Below are 22,870 nucleotides of genomic sequence, written 5' to 3'. Positions count from 1 at the left end.
GTCTGGTAGAAAGCAGACAGAACCAGATTTTCCTCTAGGATTTTGCCTGTGCTTAGTTCCATTCCATTTTTTTTATCCTGAAAAACTCCCCAGTTCTTAACGATTACAAGCATACCCATAACATGATGCAGCCACCACTATGCTTGAAAATATGGCGAGTAGTACTCAGTAATGTGTTGTATTGTATTTGCCCCAAACATAACACTTTTTATAAAGGACATAAAGTCAATTGCTTTGCCACATTTTTTGCAGTATTACTTTAGTGGCTTGTGGAAAATAGGATGCATTCTATTCAGGCTTCTTTCTTTTCACTCTATCAATTAGGTTGGTATTGTGGAGTAACTACAATGTTGTTGATCCATCCTCACTTTTCTCACAGCCATTAAACTCTGTAACAGTTTTAAAGTTACCATTGGCCTCATGGTGAAATCCCTGAGTGGTTTCCTTCCTCTCCGGCAACTGAGTTAGGAAGAACGTCTGTATCTTTGTAGTGACTGGGTATATTGATACACCATCCAAAGTGTAATTAATAACTGCACAATGCTCAGAGGGATTTATTTTTATACCCATCTACCAATAGGTGGCCTTCTTTTCAAGGCATTGGAAAACCTCTCTGGTCTTTGTTGTTGAATCTGTGTTTGAAATTCACTGCTAGACCAGATAACTGTATGTGTGGTGTACAGAGATGAGGTAGTCATTTAACAATCATGTTAAACACTATTATTGCACACAGAGTGAGTCCATGCAACTTATTATTTGACTTGTTAAGGAAATGTTTACTCCTGAACTTATTTAGGCTTGCCATAACAAAAGGGTTGAATAGTTATTGATTCAATACATTTCAGCTTTTCATTTATAATTAATTTGTAAAAATGTCTAAAAACACATTTCCACTTTGACATTATGGGGTATTGTGTGTAGGCCAGTGAAAAAAAATCTAAATCTAATCAATTTTAAACACAGGCTGTAACACAACATGTGGAAAAAGTCAAGGTGTGTGAATACTTTCTGAAGGCACATTACACATTACACATTACACACACTCACACACACTTTTACACTCATCATTTGCTGCTGCTACTCTGTTCTTTATTTTACTCTTATTATTATCTATCCTGATGTCTAGTCACTTTACCCTTTATCCTTCATGTACAGATCTATCTCGTACCTCTGCATATTGATCTGGTACTGGTACTCCCTATATATAGCTTCATTCTTATGTATTTTATTTTATTCCTCTTGTGATACTATTTCATTTTTTAAACTCTGCTTTGTTGGGAAGAGCTCGTATGCAAGCATTTCATTGTAAAGTCTAAACCAGTTGTATTCGACGCATGTGTCAAAACAGCTCATTTTACTATCCGCCCCATGGCAAAATGAGTAGAATTGCAGGAAACGTGCTTTCAATCTGCAACATTTTCTCTACACCCCATGGCAAATGTGTATAATTGCACACAATTAACTGTAAAACATAAAAAATGTAATGTGTGGAGTAAATCTTCCAACATGATGATAAATTATTCATTAACGTGCACATTTCTCTGGACATTATACTCCCGGACACAGATTCATTTTAATCCTGGACTATAAAGCTATTTCCATGGAGGTTCTCCATTAACCATACTTTGTAGTCCAGCCCTAGACTTAATCTGTGAGTGGGAAACCGGACCTTATCCTGAGCTGTTCTAGAGATCGTATTTCTATGGTGTCATATATCACAGCCCTGAATGGGTAACCACAGCAACAAGACCCTAACCCAGCATTCCCTGCTCTCTCCTGGGTTTACAGCCCCTCTCTCCTCTCTCTCCTGCCACAGAGGCCATTTTCATCACCGTGCTAAGACTGGGTCCTATTGCTCGTCATACCTTTATACCTCCATCCATGTTGACTATTGAATGAATGTTTCTAACACATTATGTAATACCTGTGTTGTGTGTGTGTGCGCGCACGTCCGTGTGTGTGCGTACACGTGTTTATTTGTGTGCAATGCAGCAAGTCAGACAGCGAGTAGAGAGAGAGAGAGAGAGAGAGAGAGAGAGAGAGAGAGAGAGAGAGAGAGAGAGAGAGAGAGAGAGAGAGAGAGAGAGAGAGAGAGAGAGAGAGAGAGAGACACAGACAGGCAGGCAGACAAAACAAAAGTCTACCTCATTTATGGCCAGTTGCTCTCCACCTCCCCCTGGGTGTCCACAGCGATGTCCGGAGCTGCGGAACTCTTCATACAGGTCTTCATCACTGCCTAGATCATCACCCAGACCCAGACCGGCCTTCTCTCCACTTCCATCTGGTACTATCACCGCTGAGAGAGAGAAGACGTTAAATAACAACATACCCTACTTTACTACAAATACAATGATACAGGCCACAAAACAAAACAAATGGTTACCACACAATCAAGAAGTCTGATGAAAGGGTGTGCTATTTCATTTGGTTGAGTTACAGTTGAGCTGCAGCGGAGTTCCAACCTATCATCGTTACTCACAGCCTAGTAGGAACATGCACCTCTCACTGAGACAAACTGGCATGACAGAGAAAGGAGAAACCCCCATGGCAGCATGTCAGTGACCAGCGGCCTTTGGGCCTCACCCTACCCTCACCCCAACCTCACCCAAAACCTTACGCCAATTCTTCCCCGGTCACAGTCCCTGTCTCTGTACCTAAGCCTCTGATGGAACTCCGCTCCAGTTTGTGCACTGACTAGAAACATTGCTTTTACAAAGAGAGATTACTAAAAGAGATGGCCATGGGAATAAACTATAAACACACATTATCTCGATAGCTGATCTTTACATCTTTCATAGTGAGAATGAGTATGGGGTTAGGGTAAGTTTATACGTTTACACAGAGACTTAATATATGGATGGGCTATTATGAAGTTATGAAGGTATACTTGCTGTTACACAAACAGACACAGGCACAGACACAGACACACGCACAGACACACACACACACACACACACACACACACACACACACACACACACACACACACACACACACACACACACACACACACACACACACACACACACACACACACACACACACACACACACACACACACAAACACTCCTTGCCCTCTCTTCCTGACTGTAGGTACCTGCCATGTAGATGCAGCTATAAATATTCTCCTGTCTGTCTGTTGAACCTCATCAACACATCCCTGCTCTACAAACAGCTGTTGCCACGCCGAGAGTCTCCGTGGTGACAAATCACCCTGGAGACAGGGAGCCGGGCATAATGAGAGAACACAGAGTGTTCAGACCCCCTCAGGCGATCAGGAGAAACGGATTCGGCACATCACTCGGCTATTAAAAATATACATATTCAACGCCTAGAGCTGAGTAGTATTTTAGGACTATATTCTACTGTCTTTTCCACTTCAGCAGTCTGTAAGGATGAAGAAAACTTTGTGTAAAATGATTCTACACAATCTACCTTTTCTTCTCTGAACCTAAAGGACAACCACCAAAACTCACACGGTACCCTATACGGTCAGAGAACATACACACCAATCATAGTTTATCTATAGCGTTTTAATCTAACGTCATAAACTACCATTTTATTATCGTCATTTACATCCAGATGCTTTAATCAGTGTTTTTACTTTAGCCATCAAATAACAAGTGAATGAAATTGAATGTCAATGATAATGTCAATGACAGTGCATATAGGAGCAGCTATCCCCTATGACAGGGTTCCCCAACTGGTAGCCCGCGGGCCAGGTGGTTTTCTTTAGCCTCCAAGTTTTCTGAGCCAAAAATGTGCATTTTCATTGTTGGACATGAAAGACTGTAAAAACAAAAGGAAATCCGCTCCAAGTGATTTTAATTTGGAAAATCTGTTCCCAAGTATTCCCACGCATAATTGAGAAACACGTGATCGTATACAAAAAAGTATTGAAATTATGTTTTAGTCAAATATTATATATGTTTTGGCTTCTTGCGGTCAATTTGCAGTCTACAAATTATTTGTAATTATGTTCCGCCACCCAAACCATCCGTTCAAGAACAAATCGGCCCACGGCTGAATCTAGTTGATGATCCCTGCCCTATGACGTCTTTTATGATTATGCAGTACCAGTCCTGTCCTCTGGGGGTCAGTGTAACCCACAGTGACTGACTGTACTACTATCTGCCTGCCTGCTGTAGACTCAGACAGTCCATGGCAGACTGGCACTACTCCAGGTATCGAGTGGCCTTTATTTATGTGAGCCTGTAAAAGGCTGGGCCAGATTGCTCTTTGCGTCCCGTTTATAAAAGGATGGAGGGGGCAGGCAGTATATGAAAGATCCCACAAGATGTTAGTCAAACTGGCATCTGGGGGCCGATAGGGAAAAACTAAACCTAGAATATCAATGATAATATCAGAGTACCTTCTTGTTTTCAGACTTACAGTGCTTTTTGAGTAAGTGGTAACCATTGAGGTACATTGAAGAGAATGATAGTATTTCTGGTACAACTTCTGTGATAATGGAACAGTAAATGGAGGTAGTTATATGGGACAGAACTAGGCCTCTGCCAAGATGTTGTTTGATACTGAATGATAAGACATCCAGACAGGCCTTCTCTTCCTCTAGTCTCTGCTGTACTTAGCCAATCCTTGTCTGCTCAGCGACAGTGATTGCTTTTGCTGTATTAGCCATTGCTAGAATCCCCCTGAGATTAGAACAAAGGATATCCAACCTTGAACAAATATATCCTTTCAAAGGTTTCCGATTGTCTCTTCACCTGTCAATCATACTGTTTAACTCTCTCTGTGTGGGTGCTCTGTTTACCTTGAATGACACTCTCCTCCCACTCTGTATCTACGTACACAACACTTGAAAATATTGAGTTTGTCCTTAAAGCAATTGTGTGTGTGTGTAAGTGAGAGAGTGGCCAGAAAAGAGAGAAAGCGTGTTGGTGTGAGCTGTAAGTTTTCCCTGCATAGATAATCATCCTGATCTCTTGTATGTGGGCTAGCATTATTACCGAATCAGATTTTTCAGCATAGAGAACACTCACTACTTCCTGGCCGCTGGAGAGGAGTGTGTGTGGCTGGCAGTAGTGTTGCACGTGTACGTCTGGGTCTGCGTGACCGGGGGACAGCCTGGCTCACATTGCTGCACTGACCAACTTAGCCCGCTAACCGGGAGAGAGTGAGAGAGTGAGAGAGGGGGGGATAGAAAGAGAAATATATATATAGAGAGAGAGAGCGAGAGAGAAATATATATAGAGCTAGAGAGAGCGGGAGAGAGAGAGCGGGAGAGAGAGAGAGAGAGAGAGAGAGAGAGAGAGAGAGAGAGAGAGAGAGAGAGAGAGAGAGAGAGAAAGAGAGAAAGAGAGAGACAGACAGACAGACAGAGAGACAGAGAGAGAGAGACAGAGAGACGAGAGAGAGAGAGAGAGAGAGAGAAAGAGAGAAAGAGAGAGAGAGAGAGAGAGAGAGAGAGAGCAGAGAGAGAGACAGAGACAGAGAGAGAGAGAGAGAGAGAGAGAGAGAGAGAGAGAGACAGAGAGAGAGACAGAGAGAGAGAGAGAGAGAGAGAGAGAGACAGAGAGAGAGAGAGAGAGAGGGGGCAGGCAGTATATGAAAGATCCCACAAGATGTTAGTCAAACTGGCATCTGGGGGCCGATAGGGAAAAACTAAGAGAGAGAGAGAGAGAGAGAGAGAGAGAGAGAGAGAGAGAGAGAGAGAGAGGGAGGGAGAGAGAGAGAGAGAGAGAGAGGGTACCCTCAGGGCAGCGCAGCACGAGGGCACGAGGCTCCACATCGAACTACTTTAATGAAAAATACTCCCTCCCCTCCCTCTTCAGCGATGAGCGCATAGCTAGCCCTGACTGATGTTTCACTGAGAGAGGAATAGATGGAGAGAGGAATAGATGGAGAGAGAGAGAGAGAGAGATAGCAGTGCTAATATTCAGAAGAGATTATCACAGTTTAGGTTTACTCTACTGAGCAGCTCAGGGTGTGTCTGTGTCTGTGTCTGTGTCTGTGTCTGTGTGTGTGTGTGTGTGTGTGTGTGTGTGTGTGTGTGTGTGTGTGTGTGTGTGTGTGTGTGTGTGTGTGTGTGTGTGTGTGTGTGTGTGTGTGTGTGTGTGTGTGTGTGTGTGTGTGTGATGCAGACAGACAGTGATAGAGCGAGCTCCGTGTGTTTGGCCCTAGAGGCAGTCCCACACTAACTCCCTCTCCCATGAGTCTCAGCTGCAGATGAACACTGGGACAAGCAGAGCAGAAGTAGCCCCTGACTACCCTGACTTCAATCACTCTGCTCTTCCTCTCTCTTTCTATCACTCCCTCCTCTTCCTTACCTTTCGCTTCTCTACTGTCCATATCCCTGTCTCGTCCTCTCTCTCTTCCTATCACTGCATTTCTTCTCTCACACGATTCCTACCGTTTTCTCTCACTCTCACCTTGTTTCTACATTTAATTTTCTCTCTCTCTCTCCCTCCCTTACACATACCTCTCCCTCCATCTCTCTCCGTTACCTCTATCTTACCTCTCTCTCTCTCTCACCTCTACCTCTCTCTTACACATACCTCTCCCTCCATCTCTCTCTCTCACCTCTACCTCTCTCTTACACATACCTCTCCCTCTATCTCTCTCCGTTACCTCTATCTTACCTCTCTCTCTCTCTCACCTCTACCTCTCTCTTACACATACCTCTCCCTCCATCTCTCTCTCTCTCTCACCTCTACCTCTCTCTTACACATACCTCTCCCTCCATCTCTCTCCGTTACCTCTATCTTACCTCTCTCTCTCTCTCACCTCTACCTCTCTCTTACACACACCTCTCCCTCCATTTCCATCTCACCTCTACCTCTCTCTCACACATACCTCTCCCTCCATCTCTCTCCGTTACCTCTATCTTACCTCTCTCTCTCTCTCTCACCTCTACCTCTCTCTTACACACACCTCTCCCTCCATTTCCATCTCACCTCTCTCCCCCATCCTCTCAGAAGCCCCCCAGAGAGTTGCAGGACTGGATGAGAAGAGTCGTCCCTCTCAGCCCTAAATGATGTCCCATCCCTGCTGTCTGTGTCAACCAAACTGCATGACATGAATATTCATCCATGAGTCAATGGATGTGAGCGTGCAGCCTGCAGCTACTGTAGAGCATTGATTTACCCTTCAATCCATACTGTGGATTAATAAGCATCACAGACAGTGAACTCTACAGTGCAGCTGTTCGGGAAAACTGTGGGAAAACTGCTAAACCAGTCGATTAAAGAAAGTGTACTGTATTAACAGGCATCAGTTATACAGCAATTAAACAGTGGATTGGTTTGGAATTATAATAACTCTGTGCGTTGAAATCAACAACTTCTGTGAGGTTTAGCAGGCCATGCTGGGTAACTTTGCCCTTGTACCTCCCTGTCCTGTCAGTGTGGTACACCAGGGTAATAGGTCGGTGTGTAATGGCTCGACCTGGGGCACTATTTGGCATGATGTGTGTGTGGCATGACTTTGCTCCATGTTTCCCTTATAGGACGTGGCTAAATGGAGTCGGCACTTTGCCATCACTTCTCTGCTCATCCAAGGTGACCAAGCCTTCTCTGTGTGAAACCGCATCTGTCACATCCTTTTCTCTCTGTACACACACACACACACTAATGCGCGCACACGCACACATATACACTCAAACACACTCAAACCCACATACTATTTAAAAAGAGTGAGCGAGGACTCCCTCTTTGATAGCTGAGGATAATGGATAATGGATACTGGATAATGGATAATGGATAAAGAACAGAGCTCCTTCAGGTCTATAGGTCATGGGTTCTAGTCCCTGTCCGGACTCTGTCATGCCCTAAACCCCACCACCAATTATAGTAATGGCTTCCCCTAGTCAGGACTGTAAAATTGCAAGTGTCATGTAGTGAGTTGCCACTGGCAAGAGAAGCTGCAAAGTTAGCAAATAAAATTGTCTGAAATGTAACGCAGACATGACTGAAACACACTGACACAGACACACACAGAAACACACACTTTAGCCCCCAGCGACTGTCTGTGAGGTGAGGGGACGGACGGGGGGGGTTAATTGAAATTGGTGACATCTGTCACTAGGAAGTCAAGGAGATTGGATGGAAATGACAAAGCCGTGTCAATCGTGGAGAGTGATTGTGTGTGTGTGTGAGAGAGAGAGAGAGAGAAAGAGAGAGAGAGAGAGAAAGAAAGAGCCAATTGCCACTTCTCTGTTTAATTTAAATGTTTTTATGAATATTACTAGCAACAATAGGACAAAAATTATTTTGAATTACAAACCTACAATAGAAAGTTACAGTATCTCATTTGTTTTATGTCAATTTTATTTCTCAACTGCTAATATTGAGCAAATTACGTTCATTGGAGCCAATTACACTCACTGGAGTATCTGACAGTAGGCTTTGAAAAAGCACCCGCGAATACGCTGGCTCAGGGCTCTACACTGCATCCATTTTACTCGCATATCCGCCCAAATATTTTGCTGTGAGATCTGACATTTTTATTGAGGAGCACCAGCGCGCCTAGAAACAAATCACCCAGATGATAATTGTTGACTACTTCACTGTACCGCAGCCCCTGAGCGACATCGAGAATACACTGAGGGCAGATTCATGATCGTCATGCTTGTGCCTTTACTACAAAGAAAACGGCCTGTTACCTCCTTATTGTTCTCCTACATATTGTGCTCCTAAATCTTTTAACTTAGGCGCACAAGTGCTTCTTGTAAAAAAGGTCAGCTGCTGGCAAGCTTTCTTGACTTGGACATTAACACATTGCTAACCTTTGTTTAACCAGCAAAACTGCTGCCATTAGCAAACTTGTGTTTGGAGTAGGGCTGGCACAATTATCGTATAATAAACGTCATAATCATATTAATGGTTCATTTTAAGAGAAGAGGGGATTCAACTTTATATTCAAGAACACATATATTACATGACCAAAAGTATGTGGACACCTGCTCATAGAACATCTGATTCCAAAATAATGGGCATAAATATGGAGTTGGTCCCCCCTGTGCTGCTAAAACAGCCTCCACTCTTCTGGAAAGGCCTTCCACTGTTGGAACATTGCTGCAGGGACTTGCTTCCATTCAGCCACAAGAGCATTAGTGAGGTCGGGCACTGATGTTGGGCGATTAGGCCTGGCTCGTAGTCAGCGTTCCAATTCATCCCAAAGGTGTTTAATGGGGTTGAGGTCAGGGCTCTGTGCAGGCCAGTCAAGTTCTTCCACAGCAACCTCGACAAACCATTTCTGTATGGACCTCTCTTTGTGCACGGGGGCATTGTCATGCTGAAACAGGAAAGGGACTTCCAAAACTGTTGCCACAAAGTTGGAAGCACAGAATCGTGTAGAATGTCATGGTATGCTGTAGCGTTAAGATTTCCCTTCACTGGAAATCAGAGGCCTTACCCAAACCATGAAAAACAGCTCCAGACCATTATTCCTCCTTCACCAAACTTTGCAATTGCGACTATGCATTCGGGCAGGTAGTGATTTCCTGGCATCCACCAAGCACAGATTCATGAAGCGGTGTCATCACTCAAGAGACAAAGATTTTTTCTTCAATAAGCAGGACGCACAGGACATACTCCAAACACCCGACAAGGCCAACATCCCAGTTATTTGCAAGAGGAAGAGAGGCAGGCACAGAGGACACCGAGCGGGATGCCTCGTTAGGATCCACCGACGGCGAGCGGGAAAGCTGCCGTTACCGTCAATATTACTCGCCAACGTGCAATCATTGGACAATAAATTAGACGAGGTACGATCACGAATATCCTACCAATGGGACATCGAAAACTGTAATATCCTATGTTTCACGGAATCGTGGCTGAATGACGACATGGATATTCAGCTAGCGGGATATACGCTGCACCGGCAAGATAGAACAGCACACTCCGGTAAGACGAGGGGGGCCGGTCTGTGAATATTTGTAAACAACAGCTGGTGCACGAAATCTAAGGAAGTCTCTAGATTTTGCTCGCCTGTTGTAGAGTATATTGTGATAAATTGCACTACTTAATTGCACTACTACACTACTTGCCTAGAGAGTTTTCAGCTATACTTTTCATGGCTGTTTATTTACCACCACAGACAGATGCTGGCACTAAGACCGCACTCAGTCAGCTGTATAAGGAAATAAGCAAACAGGAAACCACTCACTCAGAGGCGGCGCTCCTAGTGGCCGGAGACTTTAATGCAGGGAAACTTAAATCAGTTCTACCTAATTTCTATCATGTTAAATGTGCAACCAGAGGGCAAAGAAATCTAGATCACCTGTACTCCACACACAGAGACGCGTACAAAGCTCTCCCTCGCCCTCCATTTGGTAAATCCGACCACAACTCTATCCTCCTGATTTCGGCTTATAAGCAAAAATTTAAGCAGGAAGCACCAGTGACTTGGTCTATAAAAAAGTGGTCAGATGAAGCAGATGAAGCCTCTGCAACTGGATCCTGGACTTCCTGACGGGCCGCCCCCCAGGTGGTGAGGGTAGGTATTAACACATCTGCCACGCTGATCCTCAACACTGGAGCCCCCCAGGGGTGCGTGCTCAATCCCCTCCTGTAGTCCCTGTTCATCCACGACTGCATGACCAGGCACGACTCCAACACCATCATTAAGTTTGCAGACGACACAACAGCGGTAGGCCTGATCACCGACAACGACGAGACAGTCTATAGGGAGGAAGTCAGAGACCTGGCCGGGTGGTGCCAGAATAACAACCTCTCCCTCAACGTAACCAAGACTAAGGAGATGATTGTGGACTACAGGAAAAGGAGGACCGAGCACGCCCCCATTCTCATCGACGGGGCTGTAGTGGAGTAGGTTGAGAGCTTCAAGTTTCTTGGTGTCCACATCACCAACAAACTAGAACGGTCCAAACACACCAAGACAGTCATGAAGAGCTGACTTGTGATGAACTGACTTGTTGGAAAGGTGGCATACTATAATGGTACTGCCAATGTTTCTCTATAGAGATTGCATGGCTGTGTGCTCGATTTTTTTCTTTTACACCTGCCAGCAACTGGTGTTGTCATGTTTTGTCTTTGATCTTCATGTCTTGTCCCTGTGCTTCCCTCTGCTGGTCTTATTAGGTTCTTTCCCTCTTTCTCTCTCTCTCTCTCCTCCTCCCTCTCTCCCTCTTCCGCTCTCTCTCTCTATCGTTCCGTTCCTGCTCCCAGCTGTTTCTCATTCTCCTAACGACCTCATTTACTCTTTCACACCTGTCCCCTATTTTGCCCTCTGATTAGAGTCCCTATTTCTCCCTCTGTTTTCCGCTTCTGTCCTGGTCGGATTCTTGTTTGATGTTTGCTGTTCCTGTGTCCTTGTTCCGCCCTGTCGTGTTTTTGCCTTCTTCAGATGCTGCGTGTGAGCAGGTGTCTATGTCAGCTACGGCCTGTGCCTTCCTGAAGCGACCTGCAGTCTGTGGTCGCGTCTCCTGTCGTTCCTCTCTACTGACGAGAGGATTTCAGTTTCCTGTTTTGGATTTACCTTTGATATATCCAGGAGAATCATTGTTTGTTTGATACTGGAATAAAGACTCTGTTACTATTACGTCGCTTTTGGGTCCTCATTCATCAGCATAACAGAAGAATCCGACCAAGATGGACCCAGCGACTATGGATTCTCTCAACACTGCCGTCGAGTTCCAGGGAGCAATGCTCGGCAGACACGAGCAGGAATTGTTTGCTGCTCGTCATGCCGTTGAGACCCTGGCCGCTCAGGTCTCCGATCTCTCTGGACAGTTTCAGAGTCTTCATCTCGTGCCACCAGCTACTTCCTGGTCTTCCGAGTCTCCGGAACCTAGGGTTAATAACCCACCATGTTACTCTGGGCAGCCCACTGAGTGTCGCTCCTTTCTCACCCAGTGTGATATTGTGTTCTCTCTCCAGCCCAACACGTACTCAAGAGAGAGAGCTCGGATCGCTTACGTCATATCACTCCTTACTGGTCGGGCTCGGGAGTGGGGCACAGCTATCTGGGAGGCAAGGGCTGAGTGTTCTAACGATTATCAGAACTTTAAAGAGGAGATGATACGGGTTTTTGATCGTTCAGTTTTTGGGAAGGAGGCTTCCAGGGCCCTGGCTTCCCTATGTCAAGGTGATCGATCCATAACGGATTACTCTATAGAGTTTCGCACTCTTGCTGCCTCCAGTGACTGGAACGAGCCGGCGTTGCTCGCTCGTTTTCTGGAGGGACTTCACGCTGAGGTTAAGGATGAGATTCTCTCCCGGGAGGTTCCTTCCAGCGTGGACTCTTTGATTGCACTCGCCATCCGCATAGAACGACGGGTAGATCTTCGTCACCGAGCTCGTGGAAGAGAGCTCGCGTTAACGGTGTTTCCCCTCTCCGCATCTCAACCATCTCCTCCCACCGGCTCAGAGACTGAGCCCATGCAGCTGGGAGGTATTCGCATCTCGACTAAGGAGAGGGAACGGAGAATCACCAACCGCCTTTGCCTCTATTGCGGTTCTGCTGGACATTTTGTCATGTCATGTCCAGTAAAAGCCAGAGCTCATCAGTAAGCGGAGGGCTACTGGTGAGCGCTACTACTCAGGTCTCTCCATCAAGATCCTGTACTACCTTGTCGGTCCATCTACGCTGGACCGGTTCGGCTGCTTCCTGCAGTGCCTTGATAGACTCTGGGGCTGAGGGTTGTTTTATGGACGAAGCATGGGCTCGGAAACATGACATTCCTCTCAGACAGTTAGGGAAGCCCACGCCCATGTTCGCCTTAGATGGTAGTCTTCTCCCCAGTATCAGATGTGAGACACTACCTTTAACCCTCACAGTATCTGGTAACCACAGTGAGACCATTTCCTTTTTGATTTTTCGTTCACCTTTTACACCTGTTGTTTTGGGTCATCCCTGGCTAGTATGTCATAATCCTTCTATTAATTGGTCTAGTAATTCTATCCTATCCTGGAACGTTTCTTGTCATGTGAAGTGTTTAATGTCTGCTATCCCTCCTGTGTCTTCTGTCCCCTCTACTCAGGAGGAACCTGGTGATTTGACAGGAGTGCCGGAGGAATATCATGATCTGCGCACGGTCTTCAGTCGGTCCAGAGCCAGCTCCCTTCCTCCTCACCGGTCGTATGATTGTTGTATTGATCTCCTTCCGGGGACCACTCCCCCTCGGGGTAGACTATACTCTCTGTCGGCTCCCGAACGTAAGGCTCTCGAGGATTATCTGTCTGTTTCTCTCGACGCCGGTACCGTGGTGCCTTCTTCCTCTCCCGCCGGAGCGGGATTTTTCTTTGTTAAGAAGAAGGACGGTACTCTGCGCCCCTGCGTGGATTATCGAGGGCTGAATGACATAACGGTTAAGAATCGTTATCCGCTTCCCCTTATGTCGTCAGCCTTCGAGATTTTGCAGGGAGCCAGGTTCTTTACTAAGTTGGACCTTCGTAACGCTTACCATCTCGTACGCATCAGAGAGGGGGACGAGTGGAAAACGGCGTTTAACACTCCGTTAGGGCATTTTGAATACCGGGTTCTGCCGTTCGGTCTCGCTAATGCTCCAGCTGTCTTTCAGGCATTAGTTAATGATGTACTGAGAGACATGCTGAACATTTTTGTTTTCGTTTACCTTGACGATATCCTGATTTTTTCACCGTCACTCGAGATTCATGTTCAGCACGTTCGACGTGTACTCCAGCGCCTTTTAGAGAATTGTCTCTACGTGAAGGCTGAGAAGTGCGCCTTTCATGTCTCCTCTGTCACATTTCTCGGTTCTGTTATTTCCGCTGAAGGCATTCAGATGGATCCCGCTAAGGTCCAGGCTGTCAGCGATTGGCCCGTTCCTAAGTCACGTGTCGAGTTGCAGCGCTTTCTCGGTTTCGCTAATTTCTATCGGCGTTTCATTCGTAATTTCGGTCAAGTGGCTGCCCCTCTCACAGCTCTGACTTCTGTCAAGACTTGCTTTAAGTGGTCCGGTTCCGCCCAGGGAGCTTTTGATCTCCTCAAGAAGCGTTTTACATCCGCCCCTATCCTTGTTACTCCTGACGTCACTAAACAATTCATTGTCGAGGTTGACGCTTCAGAGGTGGGCGTGGGAGCCATTCTGTCTCAGCGCTTCCAGTCTGACGATAAGGTCCATCCTTGCGCTTACTTTTCTCATCGCCTGTCGCCATCGGAACGCAACTATGATGTGGGTAACCGCGAACTGCTCGCCATCCGCTTAGCCATAGGCGAATGGCGACAGTGGTTGGAGGGGGCGACCGTTCCTTTTGTCGTTTGGACTGACCATAAGAACCTTGAGTACATCCGTTCTGCCAAACGACTTAATGCACGTCAGGCTCGTTGGGCGTTGTTTTTCGCTCGTTTCGAGTTCGTGATTTCCTATCGTCCGGGAAATAAGAACACCAAGCCTGATGCCTTATCCCGTCTCTTTAGTTCTTCTGTGGCTTCTACCGACCCCGAGGGGATTCTCCCTGAAGGGCGTGTTGTCGGGTTGACTGTCTGGGGAATTGAGAGACAGGTAAAGCAAGCACTCACTCACACTGCGTCGCCGCGCGCTTGTCCTAGTAACCTTCTGTTCGTTCCTGTCTCTACTCGTCTGGCTGTTCTTCAGTGGGCTCACTCTGCCAAGTTAGCTGGCCATCCCGGCGTTCGGGGTACGCTTGCTTCTATTCGCCAGCGGTTTTGGTGGCCTACTCAGGAGCGGGACACGCGCCGTTTCGTGGCTGCTTGTTCGGACTGCGCGCAGACTAAGTCAGGTAACTCTCCTCCTGCCGGTCGTCTCAGACCGCTTCCCATTCCTTCTCGACCATGGTCTCACATCGCCTTAGACTTTATTACCGGTCTGCCTTCGTCTGCGGGGAAGACTGTGATTCTTACGGTTATCGATAGGTTCTCTAAGGCGGCACATTTCATTCCCCTCGCTAAGCTTCCTTCCGCTAAGGAGACGGCACAAATCATCATTGAGAATGTGTTCAGAATTCATGGCCTCCCGTTAGACGCCGTTTCAGACAGAGGTCCGCAATTCACGTCACAGTTTTGGAGGGAGTTCTGTCGTTTGATTGGTGCTTCCGTCAGTCTCTCTTCCGGGTTTCATCCCCAGTCTAACGGTCAAGCAGAAAGGGCCAATCAGTCGATTGGTCGCATATTACGCAGCCTTTCGTTTCGAAACCCTGCGTCTTGGGCAGAACAGCTCCCCTGGGCTGAGTACGCTCACAACTCGCTTCCTTCGTCTGCTACCGGGCTATCTCCGTTTCAGAGTAGTCTTGGGTACCAGCCTCCTCTGTTCTCGTCCCAGCTCGCCGAGTCCAGCGTTCCCTCCGCTCAGGCTTTTGTCCAACGTTGTGAGCGCACCTGGAGGAGGGTCAGGTCTGCACTTTGCCGTTACAGGGCGCAGACTGTGAGAGCCGCCAATAAACGTAGGATTAGGAGTCCTAGGTATTGTCGCGGTCAGAGAGTGTGGCTTTCCACTCGTAACCTTCCCCTTACGACAGCTTCTCGCAAGTTGACTCCGCGGTTCATTGGTCCGTTCCGTGTCTCTCAGGTCGTCAATCCTGTCGCTGTGCGACTGCTTCTTCCGCGACATCTTCGTCGCGTCCACCCTGTCTTCCATGTCTCTTGTGTCAAGCCTTTTCTTCGCGCCCCCGTTCGTCTTCCCTCCCCCCCCCCCGTCCTTGTCGAGGGCGCTCCTATTTACAAGGTACGAAAGATCATGGACATGCGTTCTCGGGGACGTGGTCACCAGTACTTAGTGGATTGGGAGGGTTACGGTCCTGAGGAGAGGAGTTGGGTTCCATCTCGGGACGTGCTGGACCGTTCGTTGATTGATGATTTCCTTCGTTGCCGCCAGGGTTCCTCCTCGAGTGCGCCAGGAGGCGCTCGGTGAGTGGGGGGGTACTGTCATGTTTTGTCTTTGATCTTCATGTCTTGTCCCTGTGCTTCCCTCTGCTGGTCTTATTAGGTTCTTTCCCTCTTTCTCTCTCTCTCTCTCCTCCTCCCTCTCTCCCTCTTCCGCTCTCTCTCTCTATCGTTCCGTTCCTGCTCCCAGCTGTTTCTCATTCTCCTAACGACCTCATTTACTCTTTCACACCTGTCCCCTATTTTGCCCTCTGATTAGAGTCCCTATTTCTCCCTCTGTTTTCCGCTTCTGTCCTGGTCGGATTCTTGTTTGATGTTTGCTGTTCCTGTGTCCTTGTTCCGCCCTGTCGTGTTTTTGCCTTCTTCAGATGCTGCGTGTGAGCAGGTGTCTATGTCAGCTACGGCCTGTGCCTTCCTGAAGCGACCTGCAGTCTGTGGTCGCGTCTCCTGTCGTTCCTCTCTACTGACGAGAGGATTTCAGTTTCCTGTTTTGGATTTACCTTTGATATATCCAGGAGAATCATTGTTTGTTTGATACTGGAATAAAGACTCTGTTACTATTACGTCGCTTTTGGGTCCTCATTCATCAGCATAACAGGTGTGGCTGAAATAACCAAATACACTAATTTGAAAGGTTGTCCACATACTTTTATATATATAGTGTAGTTTACCCAATAGCAGTTTTTAATTTTTACATTAAATGGGTAAAGTTGCTAATACTTTTACGAGCAGAACGGCATGGTTGGGAGAAGCTTCATATTCAAAAGTTCTAAGCGGTCAAAACCATTTGTTTTTGAGTCCGGGGTGTCCCTGGAGCTGTGTTGTATTTATTAGGCATGTCGTAACTCATTTTCAAATATGCATTACAAGCTCAAAACATTTTTCATCAAAAATGCCAATTATGACAATAACTGTTCTCATTTGCATGACAATGAATCATTACCCAAAATTCCATAATCGTCAAAGCCCTAGTTTGAGTTACCTTTCTAGCTAATAGGATATGTTATAGTTTACACTTCTTCCAATTATAACGTGGGGAAGTCAAAATAATGAAAAACTATCTACCAAATGTATTCATTTTAAAATGTTGATTACTTCTCCTTGCCATTATCATTCACTGGGTGATATGACAAGACTTGGAAAAACATGTTTTTCTAACATATGATGGGGGTCCCTGGGTTGCCGGTTTGGCTGGGCGGGGTTCCCTGGTCAAGAAAAGGTTGAAGACCCCTGCTTTAGAAAAGCAAGCAATAACTAAATGTACTGAATAAGACTCACATTCCTTTCAATCTTTTACCCAAAGTTTAGCAGAGAAGCAGAGAAGCAAATTTAGTTAATTAAAAAAAAAGAACCACCAGAAAGGAGGATACAGACAGCTCGAGAGGTATGCTTAGATAGGCAGAAAAATATACATGTTTTTGACAGAATTAAGCATAATTATTATTGTCTCAAGCCTGCAATAAAAAGCCGTTTCAGGGCAACCCCCATCTATCCTCACGTACTTTGTGCAGTCAGGTCACCGGTGATACAAGTTAGTATTCAACATTCATCCATGTCTGAGGACGTCGGGAGATGACGTAGAAACCGGCTACTAGGGGCAACAGTGAGCACTGTTACCTTCAAGTAGGTTTGGGTTTTGCTAGGGCCTTGTGGACGGGGATGGTGGATGGGCGTAAGCATCTGCCTCTGATTCTTGCCCAGGGAATCCAGCATTAGAATGTTGGTTTTGATATTTTAGTTTTAACCATATCAAAAACCTTTACCCTTACCTTAACCATTCAGAGTTAATGCTTAACCTTAAGAATTTGGAGTTAATGCCTAAACTTAACCTTAAACACTTTGAAATTTGACGTTTGGAACAACTTTGAAATTTGATGTTTTAGAAACATGAATGAACGTCTAATTCTGACGTGAGACTGTGAGAGCTGGTAGATTTTGTGGCCCCTCATATTTCTGGGCTGCATAACGCCCCTGTATCCTGGTATATCCCCTCTACTCCCATCAGTCCATCAACCTAGTTGTGTTTCAGACTGTGACTAGACTGTTCTCACTGATCATTTTCCTTCTGTTTGTTTTTTTGCTTTTTTAACAGGCTTTGTCTCAGCCAGCATTATATGGGATGCCTGTGTAGGCAGCAGTATATTATGGAATTCCTGTGTTGGCAGCCAAGACAAGACTGGGCATCAGGAGGAAGAATCTTTGCTATCAGTGATGAATTATACTGTATTATTTCACTATAACCTTGTCGAAATGACAGACATTGTAAAGACTTCCCAGACAAGCCTGCTTCCATTCCAGTATTTGCCCATAAACTCGTTTGAAACCCCTCCTTCCAGGATCCTCATTACAGAGACGTTTCATCTCATTCTCATTCACATCAAACCCAGACAGCATAGAAGGATATATTGTCAGACTGTGTATGTTTGCATAAACTGCTGCTCTGACAGTAGGCTGAATGCTTAGCGGCTAAAAGGTTAGCGACTTGAAGCAAAACAAATCTTGCTCAGCTGTAGATATTGAAATACTTCTTGTCACACAAGCTTTCATCACCTGAGTACAAATTTTCCAAATATTATTTGCGTGCCATCTAAAATACTTAAGTGATTTATGGCAATGTCAACATGTTTGCCCGTGGTAGAAGTGGTGAGAAAGTGACTTTTTGAACCTGAATACCAAAACAATCAGGAGAAAGGTGTTCAAAGTTGACCAATTTTGCATACCCCACCCTACCATGAGACATCCACGTCTTCATCACTGGAGAAGATAAACGGTTGACTTTGATATAATTAAAAATCTTTCAAACAAGGCTGTCAAACTATTTAATTGTTTCTTAAAGAAACCAAATATATATAAAGAATTGCCATTTTATAACCTTTATCGTCAATTATCTAAAAACAGATTTGTCTCATTTTCGCATCTGTTATATCTTAGACCCTATTTTACAATTTACATCATCTGATGTTGGTGCATCATCACATTGTTGGTGCCGTGCCTGCCATCGGTTGAATACATGGTGGGTGTCATTTCACTCATAGAAACATAATTCAGAATGGACCTTTCCCTTCAGACCACTGCAATTTAGCTAGTATCTAATCTACACGTCTATCTTTTCCAGTGATGAATACGTGGCTGTCTCATGGTAGGGTGGGGTATGCAAAATGGGTCAACTTAAGGCACCTCTATCTACTTAAATAAAGGTTCAATATTTATTTTTTTTACAAAAAATCTCCGGAATGTTTTGGCATTTAGGTAAAAAAAAAAGTCTGACTATTTCTTCTACCACGGCCACAAAGGGGTGCGGTCAGAAAGTGATTGAAATCATATGGAAGGACCATAGAGCGATAGAGTGATGAGAGAGAGAATTATAATGATGTGGAGAAAGAAACACACTGACCTTCTTAAAATCCCTATCCCATGATAACGCCACATCGCCACCCACCCCTGCCCCAACCAATCCCCTAACTCCCATGGCACTAATCCCAGAGATGCTTCTGGGATTTCACACACAATCCAGAATGTTCTGCAACCTGGATGGATTGATAGTAATAATACCTACAAGTGGAGGAATGTTGAATAAATGATGAGACATAAACGCAGCTCAACATCCGTGGGACATAAACCACCTCTAAAGCAGGGCACACACACACACACACACACACACACACACACACACACACACACACACACACACACACACACACACACACACACACACACACACACACACACACACACACACACACACACACACACACAACACCCCGGCCGTGTTGACCCAGGTGATATACGACCTTCCATTGATCTCTGTCTGATTACAGTGCGTTGAGGGGTGGAGTCACGGAGGTCAAATACACCTTATTGGACCATTAGAGCAGCGAACAGAGCGTGACGAGCACTTGGGGAGCCAAAATGGCCGCCTACTGTAGCCCTCCCTCTCCCTGGGGAAGGGGAAGGCCTGTATGTTTGAGGTAATAGCTGTGACTGCGAGCACGAGCACAGATTAAACCCCCTCCAAGATTAATGTCTCCACACCCTGAACCTGTTGGGTTGCTCATATACTATACACTGCAGCAATTTGTCACTGTGGTGGGTCTGTGTTCTCTGTGACAACTGCACACAGCCGGAGCTCTCTGAGGTCTATGGGAGGCAGCTTTATTTTATGTGTGGCTTGGAGGGTGAATGGAGAGAAATAGGTGTGGTGAGTTAGGGTTTAATAGGGCTTGGGATGTGGTTGAGGCCTGATACATCAAACTCGACTAGCCCTGTATCTGTGGGAGGACCAAAATGATGAGCGAATGTACATGTGACTATTAAACACTCTGAATCTAAAAAATGATGTAGGCTACAATGCCCAGGTCAGCCACATCGACTGTACAGATGTTTGGTCTCAGTATCACAGTCTGTACACACATTCACAGTACCAGACCAAACCATTAATAGCACAGTAACGACCCCTTTCAGCTATAATAACCCCGCTATTGAAACAGGTCTTTTTTTGGCTGATACAGTTGCAGGCGAAATGAGAATGGAGTGACTATACTATTGTGGCCACAGTTCTGTAAACATATGGTGCATTTAAAAAGGCGGGCAGAGCAGAGTGGAGGCTTCCCTGCCCGCCTGCCTGCTATCCGCATTGAGATTCCAGGCAGACTTTGAACAAATGGTGCTCTAAAACATAACAGGCTGGTGAAGCCTACAGGGGGAACGGAGAGAGGAGTGGCGTGTGAGAGAGAGAGACAGAGAACGAGAGAGATAGAAAGGGAGAGAAGCGAGGGAGAGAGTGTGTGTGTGTGTGTGTGTGTGTGTGTGTGTGTGTGTGTGTGTGTGTGTGTGTGCGTGTGTGTGTGCGTGTGTGTGTGTGTGATGGTTTACGTGAGCAGAAGACACATCATATACACTAGACAAGAGATAAAGCCTAACCCTACACACACTGCACCCCTCCATCAAAGCCCTATTAAAAAGAACAGGAATACATCAATGTCACTTCTCCCTCTCAACCCAATGCACCTCGTTCTAGACGGTCGTACTGTATTACAGTGGGGGAGGAAGCGACACCATAGAACTAGAATGACAATCTGTTCTACCATGGTGTGATAAACAGTAGCGGTGGAGGAAGAAAGTCCCTTGTGGCCAAGTATATGTCACTGAGCCACAGGATATAGCAGGGAGAGTACCCTTTCCATTCAATCCAGCTATAATAGACAATATGAAGGTAGATAAAAGGACAGGGGGACAAAAGGGAGTGGGGAGAGAGGAGAGGAGAGAGAGAAAAAAGGAGAGCGAAAGAAAGATAGGGGAGAGGAAAGAGAGAGGGAGAGAAAGAGAGAGAGAGAAGAAAAGAGAGAGCGGGGGAGGAGAGTAGAGAGAGTGAAAAAAGGAGATGGAGAAAGAAAGATAGGAGAGGGGAAAGAGAGAGAGAAGAAAAGAGAGAGAGAGGGAGTAGCGAGGGAGAGGGAGAGGGAGAGGGAGCAGAGAGATATGAAAGAGGATCCTCTTACTCCCCTCAGTGAGGTGTGACAGAGTGCACACGTGGCATTTTTAAAATACCATTTCATTCTAAACAGAAGTACTGCAGAAATATCACAATGCAACTAAACATCAGCAGGAGTGAGGGTCAACAAAGACAGACAACGTGGGATACAGACAGACAAGCAGACAGAAAAACATGTAATCCACACAGACAGACACATTAGACATGATAGCCCTACTCCAGGCCCAATTTAGCAAGCATCTAATTTTTACAGAACCCAAACAAACTGTGGGAGTCAGTCTGCCCTTTAATAACTGTCTGCCAGAGAACACACTACGCAATAGGGAGGATCTCAAAACAACATGGGAATGTGGACAGATACACTGTGGACAGATATACTGTGTACACAACTTCCCTAGTACAAGTGATGTCCTGACATTCAAACTGAAACATGCTGTTTGACAGTGGGATATACAGTAGAAGGTTTCACTAATTATCTAATGACAGAAAACTAAGCAGGATTTGGTGTCAGAATTCCATGACACTTATAGACGACAACTGAACGCACAAATGTATGACTGTTCAACCTTTTCCTTCAGTTTCTTTATTGAATTGTCTAAAATAGGAACTATTGACCTAAAACCTGGCATAATAACACAGGAAGTCACATGTCCTCTCTTCAGCCACTGTCAGGGAGGCTGGTAATGTGGATCTGATCCGTTAGTACTACAACACAGCACACAACCAGCCTCTCAACCAGCCTTCTACAGCTGACCTACAGGGCTAGCGGGACTCTTGATATAATTAGGAGAGCTCGTTTGTGTGTGTCCATGTAAGTGCGTGCGTTCTTGCGTGTCCATCCGCGTATGTGTGTGTGCTTGCGTGCGTACATGCGTGCGTATGTGTGTGTAAAATGTGAACGCACGAGTGTGTGTTTTGTAGTGTAGGGGTAAAGTATAGGAGGTCAGGCTGATAACTATTACTACTAGGCAGCTCACAATTATCCATCAAGCACTAAGGAACTGGGTTTGGGGGGGTAGACATCATGTGCAAAGGCCTTTACTGAAATCACTGTTAAACTGAGGACATCATATTCAACTGTCATTATAATCGGCTGCCACTCTGTGTAACTTGAAAATCAAAGGTGTTGGAACTAATTTTCACCATTTTCCAGCTCTATATCAACCAATATTCCTCAGGCTATGTTGAAGAGAAGACAGACAGAGACGGAAAAGGAGTTGGGAGATAATCAAGGGATCAACAAGTATTTCCGGATCCCAGGGCGTACTTCAGTCTCTAACCAGCCACAGACGATACGACTCCATAGATGGAATGATGTGGAAGGAAATAGGAAAATACTATTCAGACACTGTTTGTTTTCACTCTACGTCGCTTGACTTGGACTGAAATAGGTGCCCTCCTTATTTTTGGGTGCCGGTGCTGTTTATATTTAGGTGCAGAAACTCTGCAATACTTTTGAGCTAATAATTCTATAAGAGGTGCAGGAACTCAAGCAGCAGAACATTTGAGGTAACGGTACTCAGTTCCAATGAGCTCCTGCCCAAGTCAAGCCTGAGTCAGGCTCCATCCCAGTGAGAAGAAGGATGGCTGCCT

General features: G+C 45.7%; 1 protein-coding gene across 3 annotated transcripts in view; it reads right to left on the bottom strand.

Annotated features, from left to right (window-relative positions):
- Positions 1-22,870, bottom strand: part of LOC139583656 (rho guanine nucleotide exchange factor 4-like) — an 81,718-nt gene that overhangs the window by 14,724 nt on the left and 44,124 nt on the right. For all 3 annotated transcript variants that reach the window (XM_071414957.1, XM_071414958.1, XM_071414960.1), the window contains one exon: positions 2,145-2,296. In XM_071414957.1, the coding sequence (XP_071271058.1) occupies positions 2,145-2,296 (152 nt within the window). The remainder of the gene's footprint in view (positions 1-2,144; positions 2,297-22,870) is intronic.

Source organism: Salvelinus alpinus, chromosome 8, assembly GCF_045679555.1.
Source record: "Salvelinus alpinus chromosome 8, SLU_Salpinus.1, whole genome shotgun sequence".
Lineage (NCBI taxonomy): Eukaryota > Metazoa > Chordata > Actinopteri > Salmoniformes > Salmonidae > Salvelinus > Salvelinus alpinus.
Note: the sequence above shows the minus strand (reverse complement) of the source record. Positions and strands in the feature narration are given on the sequence as shown.